This window comes from Phalaenopsis equestris, unplaced genomic scaffold (assembly GCF_001263595.1).
Source record: "Phalaenopsis equestris unplaced genomic scaffold, ASM126359v1 Scaffold232805, whole genome shotgun sequence".
Classification (NCBI taxonomy): domain Eukaryota; kingdom Viridiplantae; phylum Streptophyta; class Magnoliopsida; order Asparagales; family Orchidaceae; genus Phalaenopsis; species Phalaenopsis equestris.
Window position 1 is genome coordinate 80565 of NW_018250766.1, and position 10156 is coordinate 90720.

General features: G+C 33.0%; 1 protein-coding gene across 1 annotated transcript in view; it reads right to left on the reverse strand.

Annotated features, from left to right (window-relative positions):
- Positions 1 to 10156, reverse strand: part of LOC110038431 (peptidyl-prolyl cis-trans isomerase CYP37, chloroplastic) — a 74735-nt gene that overhangs the window by 17698 nt on the left and 46881 nt on the right. The window contains exons 7-11 of the mRNA XM_020743278.1: positions 5400 to 5404; positions 4565 to 4662; positions 3604 to 3657; positions 3243 to 3398; positions 3035 to 3157 (exon numbers count right to left, since the gene is read on the reverse strand). Of these exons, the coding sequence (XP_020598937.1) occupies positions 3035 to 3157; positions 3243 to 3398; positions 3604 to 3657; positions 4565 to 4662; positions 5400 to 5404 (436 nt within the window). The remainder of the gene's footprint in view (positions 1 to 3034; positions 3158 to 3242; positions 3399 to 3603; positions 3658 to 4564; positions 4663 to 5399; positions 5405 to 10156) is intronic.

The following is a 10156-nucleotide window of genomic DNA, read 5'->3' on the forward strand; positions in this document are numbered from 1 at the left end:
GCTAAGAGTAGAAAATAATCAAATTTGGAGCAAAAATGTGAAATTTGTGCAAAAGTGTTTTGGCGCCTGTATTTTGGCGCCTAAGCGCGAGATCCAGCCCTTAAGCGCCGTTGAAACAGAGAAGGTCGCGCCTAAGCGCCAGAGGCAGTTATTTGGTGGTTTTCTTCATTTGGTCGAATTTAAAAGAGACATTTAAGACTAAAGAGGATGGTTATGGCCACTAGAAACGAAAATATTATTAAAATACTTGTGAAAGGACATCCCTTAGAGAATACATCAAATATGGACATATTTTGAAGAATTTCCAAGGCACCTCTTGGAAAATTTATAAAAGAAGGAAGTTTAGACATTTGAAGGGAGTGCTTGAAAGTTGTGAAAAAAGTTTGAAGGGGAGGAGTCCTAAGGAGTTTTGAGATATAGTTTTGGAGAGATTTTCAGGCACCACACAAATTTATTTTATCTTTTTTTGTTTTTAGTTTATTTTGAGAGTGTTGTAAGAGAGAAGAGATTCAAAGAAACTTCAAGAGTTTGGTGGATGATTTGAGATAAGTTTTTATCTTTTGTTTTGAACTACTTTTGGTTTTAATCGAGACTTCTTGTTGGTTTGACAATGATTTATACTTTTAAACTAAAGTGTGGTTTTATTTTCTCCATGAATTCTGAGTAGATTTCTTTATCTTTCTCTTTAAAATGATAAGTAATTAAAGTGTTGGATGGAAGTTGTAGTGAGTATTAATCTTTAAAGTTAGAAGAAGTTGTGATGATTTAATTTCATGTACTTCATTTACTTCTTGAATCTGGCTCATCTAGAAGTTAAAATTTGTTGTGAGAACATATAAGAACCAGGATGGTATTGTCTCAGTCAACAATTGGAAAAAATCACATGACGTTGTATGAATGAGAATGTAATTCATATGATTTATTGCAAATAAATAAGAAAATAATATTTGAAGGGTATAGAGTTAGAAGACTTTAAAATGATAAGTTAAAGCCCTCAACTTGGTTTATTGTTTTAGGTTCTGATACGAGATATTAACCCCCAAGTAGAGGAAATCGAGGGAACTCTAGAGTGAGAGTTATATCTTCTCTGCCTAGTTGGTCTTCAAAACTATTCAAACTTTAAATTAATCAATGTTCTTTATAACATCTCTAATAAGGGTTAAAATATAATTGCTCCTTTTTGGCATAACACAATTAGCATACTTCCACAACAGAATTCCTATACTTATTACTGATTCATGATAAGTAGAAAGGTATTTGCATATCAAGTGATTTTTTTTTACATAAACTCAAGTTGTCTTACTTAGTTATTGTTTTGTCAAAATATTAAAAATACAAACAAAAAAATATTTGAATTTTAATACTGAGAAAATATCTATAGTTTAAGTAATTGTCTTTTTATAATAGAAAGTTTATTGTTCAATAGTGCATATTGCATAATTTTCCTGTGGCCTCGATATTCAGGTCTTAATAAAAATGTCCTATATTACTTGATAATGATATATATACTTGCGTAGTATCCCAATATATATAAATTAAAGAGTTTTATTTTTTTCATGATCAAGTTTTTGGTTATGTTGCAAAGTAAGAAAATAAAAGTGAAAATTATAATTAAAGTCATTGTTATACTGTTGCGTATAAACAGTAGGGATCAAGTTTTTGTTCATAAAATTTGAAATAAGAAAAGCTAAATGGTTGTGATAACATCGAGGAGTATGAGGTATTGGAGCAGATTGGCAAAGTGGCATGTGGCTCTGCTCTTCTCGTGAAAAACAAGGTGGAAAAGAAGAATTATGTCTTGAAGAAGATCAAACTTGGTCGACAGATAGATAGATGTCGCAGGTCTGCTTGCCAAGAGATCGAACTTATTCTAAAGTGCAAAATCCATTCATTGTGAAGTATAAAAGTTCTTGGGTTGAAAGGGGCGGTTATGTTTGTATTATCATTTGTCCGATTTAGATCTTCTTCGCTAGGCATCGCTGCTTCTGCGGTTTCTTTGACACTCAACGGCTTCGACATCTCGGCTTCAGCACTTTTGGCATGAAGATCAGGGAATAAATCGTCCTCATCATCGCATGAAGAATCAATAGCATTTGGATCGTATAACACAACTCGTATCCTACTTGTGGGCTATGATCGATAGCATTTGGATCGGGAAGCGGATCCTACTTGTGGGCTATAATCGATAGCAATTGGATCGTGTAATTGGATCCTATTTATGGGTCATGATCGATATCATTTGGATCAGGACGCGATCCTACTTGTAGGCTATGATCGATAGCATTTGGATCGTGTAACAGGATCCTATTTGTGGGCTATGATCGGTACTATTTGGATCGTGTAACTGGAAGCAGATCCTTCTTGTGGCTATGATTCGAATTTCTGGATGACAATGATAAAAGATTTCTTGCTTTTATTTGCTCAAATCATGTTATGATTCAGAAATTGTCTCTGAGGCTTCGGCATTCTCGGTTTAAGCACATTCAGCTTCGACACTCACGGCTTAAGGATTGTTGGTCCCGATAAAGTTTTTTGTTGACAAATTAATATTTCCTGAGCAGCCAACAACAATTTGGAGGGGGGATGTCAATCAGAAAGGACGGAAATCAGACAGCTAAATTAGGAGTTTTTCTATAATTAGGAGCTTCATTATTTAAATTATTTCTAATATTTTTATTTTGATTTATTTCCCATTTATCTGAATATTTAGATTAGGAATATGTATTATTAAGTTAACTAAAATAGATTATGCACTTTATTTTGTACCTAAAATAGCTTGAACAAACTATTATTTATAGCAATGAAAGCTAAGAAAAAAAAGATTCAGCCTATTTTTCTCAAAACATTGATAGAATCCAGTGGTAATTATATAGAAATAAGCCTGCAAGTCATAGTGCAATGGAGTGTTTTACTTACACTTCTCTTATCATACAGATAAAAGAAAAACTGTCAAGGAGAAAAATATGAGAGAATCCAGTGGTAATTATATAGAAATAAGCTTGCATGTCATAATGCAATGGAGTGTTTTACTTACACTTCTCTTATCATAAAGATAAAAGAAAAACTGTGAAGGTGACGAGTACTCCTCTGAATTTGCATTATGTGCCATTGCAACTGCTCCATAAACAGATAGTGGAAGCACTGGAAATTCACCATCCTATCATGTTCAAGAAAAATAGTAAAAGGGATATGTAAACCCATAATAAGCACTAAAAATAACTAATTAATAACTATTAGCAAACCTGGATGCTAAGAGACGTTTTGTATAATGGTTCAAATTCTCCGGAGGGCTTTATTTCTAATGGAACACTATAACCATAATTGTCAAGCTCATTGTCCGAGAGAATAGCTTGATTGGTGCACTTAAGCCTCACGCCATTGTATGCACCATCAATCACCTAAAAGGTTCCAACTTCTTTAAAAGAACAGAAAATTATTTAGCAACAGATCAAAAAAAAATATTTCAACTTCAAAACTTCAACAGACGAATCTCATCCAACTGAGAATTCATTACTGGGTCATGCAAAAATAAAAGATTCAGACTGCCTTTTCTTTGCATTGGAAGAAACTTAAGAGGCTTCAATCAGAATTAAGATACCTTACCAATTTTGTAAAGTTTCCTGCTGTTAGTGGAGCAGAATAGCCATCAAGAACAACCTGTAGATAAAAAAAGATCTTCACAAGAGATCTCCTTTGAAAATGACAATGGCCTGTTTATTGAAAAAAGTACGAGGGATTTACATAAATAACACGTAATTCATATGAGAACCCAAGGTTTGACATTTACAATTATAACACTTTGAAGTCATAAACCTATGCACGAGGCGTATTTCACCTTTAAAAAATAGTAATAGTGATATTTTTAATTTGATATTGTATATTTGGGTTATGTATATCAAAAAGTTTAGGTATTAGAAATGCAAATAGATAAGAATTGTGTGGTTTGCATATAAATGCCCCAAAAGGTATTGAAGTGACGCCATAGGCATATAGAGTAAATAGTGTGATGTATCCTAGTCCCATGTTTACCCAATGCAATTGAACGCCAGTTTAAATGCAAGAAATTTGCATGTTTGTCATGTTTAAGGTGAAAAAAAACTCTTATCCAATATTCCCATATTACTAAATCATGGGGTTTATTTGGTTCTTCAAATCCAGTATACTAGCTTAAATAGGTTGCAGATTTATCCAGGAATGTTTCAGAATCACCAATGTAACCTATATGTTCCTTTTCAGGGCTATTCTTAAGATCTGAAGATGAGACAGTGATACATGACATGGAAACTTTAGTAAGGTCATCAATCTATAGCAAGCGGCTGAACAGCACAGAGGGAAAACAATAGAGATGCATCTCTCACAAGATTTGAAGACATAATGACTAAGATCACGAATTTTGACATATTGCTAAGAAAATATTTCTAAAAATTACAAAATCACTTCATGGATTGTAAATCTACCACCAAATTGCACTCTAATGCAACTTTTTAAACAAAAATAGAAAAGACAAATAGGCAGGCTTCAACAGACAACATGTGAAAGATCACTTCATATAGCTTTAAGAAACCTGAATCGTAGCAGACTTTTTTGGTTCACTGCCAGCTGAAGGGAAAAATGTGGAACCATCACTTTTCTCAATAACAAAGTTAACAACACCTCTTCCGTCTTCCGATAAGCCTGTGAAATTCCAAAGCATGTTAAATCTCCATTGAAAGCTGCTCCAACACCATGAGCGATTATAAGAATCTAGATCAAGTCCTAAAAAACAGACATCAAAAAATAATATTAACAATAACAATGAAACTACCATGCATGGTATGCAAAAATGTTTTCATTAGTTTGATTACAAATACCTTTAAGTTGATTCTTTTAGACTGTTAGTGTTTTTAACCATTCCAAAATAAGATGCACCCAACAGCATACAACCATTCATTAGGCATTTTTCTGTATCCCGAGTAATCCGTGCATTACACAAGAACCATACTAAGACGAACCACAAGTGAAAGAGAGAAGAAAAAGAGAAACTCAGTTTACGAAGCTTTGGGATTTCACTATATATATTCAAATAATTTGAGTACAAAGAGTTCCCTCCCTCCAGCCCTTCCCCGACCCACTATTAACAGATTTGGATCGGAGTCCAATGCTAGAAAATAGGCTACAAATTAAGCCAGATAAATAAATTGAAATACATAGTAAAGCTTAAAGATAGCTTTATACAGAAAACAAGATACTGCATGAAGAGATTACATTCTGCATACATATTCAACTGCTATAACAAAATTCTTATAAAAGTCACCAATCAACTTGATGAAAAATTTGCAATCTTAATCAACGGAAGCAAATAAGTTTTTTGAATGAATGTCGATGAATAGCCTTGAGTTAGAGCGAGTTTATGTCACGACTCAGCCTAGGGTTTGGAATCAACCAAGACGGAAATAGACAGTCTGCAGGTGAGAATTATGTTTCCTATATTTATTTATTAATTAACAAATGAAAGAGTCATTAGTTAAAATTAAAACAGTAAAATCACATTCACCTCATGTCACGACCCAACCTAGGGCTTGGAATCAATCAAGACGGAAATAGAGAGTCGACGGGTGAGAATTATGTTTCCTATATTTATTTATTAGTTGACAAATGAAAGAGTCATTAGTTGAAATTAAAACAGTAAAATTACATTCGCCTCGTTACTGGTTGTCCGCATCTTCTATAAACACTTCTTCTTTTATCCCTCATCTTTAAATTGCCTATTTAAGCCTGAAATATTAATTTAAAACAACATTAAACTAATAAATACTAATGAATACTCATACTTATATACCATAGTAATACAAAAGAAAAAAATAATATGCATGTCAGTCAAGCTTTTAATAAATCAAAAAAAAATATTTGATATTATTCAAAAAATTCTTCTATATCAATAATATCTCAATATCATTATATATTTATATAACTGTCACAGGAGCACCGTCTAAAATTTTGTGTCAATTAAGAAACATGGATATCAATATTCTTTTTCCATAAGTGTGCATGGTTATTTAGTGTTCACTCACTAGTACCGTCAAAGAATGAATCCATCTTAGTCAGTCATGCACATACAAGTAGTCAACATAAACAAACATTCATGTATTTATTGTATTTAAGTCAACATACTACATAAAACATATACCAATGCATGATTGTAAGTAGTTACAAGTATTCATCACAATATGGCCGATAAAGAAAAGAATATCTCAATCAGAATAAAGCATGACAAGTGTCATTAACTAAAAAATAGTTGAGAAGAAATAAATTATTACTATATATTTAAAATACGAGTGCTCACTTTGACGATAAACGATTTGTTTGCTCTTGTATTACATCTATCAAATTATCACCTATAAAATATAAAATATTTAATTATTACTTAATTATTTCTTAATTATCAATTACTGTTCTTTTACACTATTTAAATTACGATTTCACTATTTTAACCTTTAAGTCTAATAACTATAATCAAATTCACATTAAATAATCCATTTAAAATTTAAACCCTAAATTTTGAATAAAATTTAATAAATAAACTTATAATATATATATATATATATATATATATATATATTATTAATTAACATAATAAAATTACCTTTATCCTACTCCAGCCCTAACCCGCAGCCACGCGAGACCTCTTCCCTTTGTGAGATTTGAATTGCACGAGAAATGACTTCAGCTCCCTTCCACATGAACTCAATCAGTCACCTCTGTACGCAGCATCTTATTCTTCTTCTCCCGTCATCACCTCCTCTGCGCACGGGACTCGGATCAAAAGCTCGGCTTTAGCTCCCTCTCGCACTAGCATAACCCGTCACCTCCTTTTGATGCAATGCTTCTTCCTCTCTTCTTCTTTGCTGGCACGCTAGGGCAAGGGCTCTCCTCTGCGTTCCAAGGCAAGTCGGTCTGAGACTACATAGATGAATTCAACTCTTCAACTTCCCGACCTCCATTCTCTTCTTCTCCCGCTCTATTCAGTTTCTCATCCCCTCACTTTCAACTCTTCGGCTTCCAACTCGTTGTTTCCTCTCCTTCAATCCTTTGTTTCTTCTCCACGGCAATTGAAACTAGGCATTAAAGTTCAACTAAGGTTACACAAGTATTCCTGAGCTTTGGTGAATACTTTAATAGCACATTGAATGAGTAGGCTCTAATGAGTTCACCATGAAACTAGCGAGTTTGCCCTAAGACAACCGAGTTCACGTTGATCTTGGCGAGTTCATGCCAGTAGTCGGTCTGAATAGCTTTAGTACAAGCTGAAATACGGTAACTTCATATGTGAAATCACATTTGTAAGTTGAAATTAGAAGTATAAATCCCGTTCAAATCAAGCAAACCTACGCAAGCTTAGAATTTAGATGAAGATTTGGGTCACTGCTGCGAGCTTGTTCCCCAATAGCTCAAATCGCGTTACTGTAGTCGTGATCCTTTTGTAAGGCTCGAACACAGCAAAATTGGAGAAGATCGTAGCTTCAGGTCTCTATATGTCGCTTCTCCATCGTTGACTTCCAGCTAGCTCTGATCGCAACTGTATTACATAGACGACGCAAAAGATAGAGAAAAATGAGTTTAAAGTCTCTGTACGCCACTTCCCAAATGATGACTTCCTAGCTGCTCTAATCGCAACTGTATCGACGTGAAAGGAAGAGAAGTCGGCACGAGAGGAAGAGAAAATGGGAGTTTTGGGTCTTTGTATGAAGTAGTGTCGAGCTATCCCATCTTCTAGTATGTCGAACTTGCCTCGATTTGCTTCAAATTCATCAAAAAGATCGATCCACTCCTTTGTTAATCCCATCCCCAAAATCTTGAGCTCTAGTATCAATTTGATATGAGTTGACGTCAAAATCATCAAGATCTTTCGTAGAAATTAGGCAAACACAATTTTCCTTTAATAATCCTAATAACTCAACAAAAATACAAAGATAAACACCTACAATTCAAGAGGTTGGCAATCTCTCCCAATTCCAACAATTCGAGAGATAAGAAATCTCTGCCAAACCCTAAACCTAAGACTCACGATCCAGTCTCATGCATGCCCCTAACCCTAAAAGTAATAAGCCTTTTTATATCATATAATAATAATAATAAATAACTTAAGTGCCCTTAGGCATAGAAAAGAAAAATTGTCTATAGGCATAGGTGCCAATGTAACACAATTTTGACTTTCACACTAGTTGTATTGTTATCAAAATGCAAAGCGCAATGCGATGTGAAGGGCTTTATTTTTATTTCAAATCACATAGCACGAAGTGAAGCGACACTTTTATTAACCTAAGTGCTAATATGTTATATAAAGCTATTAATATATAAATTTATTCATAAATAATTATAAAATATAAAGTAAAACTTAAAAAATCACATAAAATAGAACAGACTTTCTCTAAAGTGAAATATACCATTGCATATAATATCATAATCATTAGCATAAGGTAACTTGGCTTGATGCTTGACAGTTTGATTGAGTGGGTTTGGCAAGTGTCTCTCTTGCTCGAAGATCAAAGGCTCTCTCCCTGAGTTATAACAACTCGATGTCTCGGTCAATGTTCGAACGCTTTCCCCTTGCGAATTTAGCAAGCTCGGCATCGAGCTCTTTCAGTCTCTGTACACCATTTGCGGTAAAATCCATACGCCGAACTCAAAGGAGAAATCGAAGGAAGACCACAATACTCCAAGGATGCTCCCTTGTGTTACTCAAACTCTCGAACACCAAACCGCCTGTTGTATGCGCTCCTTTGAAAAAAAAAACTGACTCGCTTTAAGAATGCAAAGCGGGCGTTATGCGCTTCGCTTTGCGCATGAAGCGCATTTCAAAACACTGATTATTTCCAATGTTGATTTGCTTTTTGAAAACGTCATCATTGTCGGATGTTATAAATATAGACATGCTACTTCCATTTAAACATTGCTTGACTTTTTCATCTTCTTCCTCCCATCGCGCTCTACAAACATTTTCCTTTAAAATAATCATCCCTAAAGATGAATTTATTATCACCAAAGGCGAAATTGTGGCTACTATTCTTATGTAAAAGGGGAAAAGAAAAAGGTTCTTCCATAAGAAATCAAGAATGAAGTAAAGCTTGAGTTTTTTTAGGCAAATAAAAATAAGAGTCAAGTCGATTTGACTCAATCAACAACCGCTTCAGCAACAATCATTAAAGTTCCTCTAGTTCGACAATTTGGTGAGTGTCACAACTCGGTCTAGAGTTTGAAATTAAATAAGGTGGAAAAAAAATGGGATGGTGTAAACTAAATTTTTTCTATTTATTTAATATAATATACTATTAACAAATGACAGAATCACTAAAACATAAAGCATTATAATTAAATTTACCTTGTTACGGATTGTCTGCATCTTCTATAAAAGTTATCTCTTCTATCGCTCATCTTTTAATCAATTAGCTAACCTGAAAAATTACTTTAAAATAACAAAGAACTAAACAAGCCAATCAGTACACATACTCCAAAATTAGAGTAATACAAGCGAAAAAAAAGCAACATTCATGTCTGTCAAGCTTTTAATAAATCAATATAAATATTTGATGTTATTAAAAAAAATTTACTATATCTATATCATTTTCTATCTCTACCGCGATCATAGAAGCACCTTCTAAAAATTTATACAAATTAAGAAAATTTAATATCAAAATCATTTTTCATATACATGCATGAATACCTTAACATTCTTCTGCAATTATCATAAAGGGGTAACTCCATCATAGGCAAGCATACACATAAGCAATATATGCAGATCATATCATTCACAATTTCATATCACTCAACATGGAATACTATGATGCATTAAATATTTTAAAATATGATATTACAAACATTTGCATCGAAATAACCGAAAAAATTTAATAATGAAAAAATTAGTTACATTAATCAAGCATAAATAACAACCCATACAACTAATTTAGAAGAGATACTAAAATGGTTACTATAATTCAATATTAATACTCACCTCGAAGACAATTAAATTATTATTTGATTTGTCTTTAAATTTAAAAGCCAAAAATAAACAAGTTATTCATGTTAAAATTTAATTTATTTATAATCTTATTACAAATTTAATAACTTTTTTATTATTTCATGCATATTTTTTCTATTCAATTATGTATATATATATATA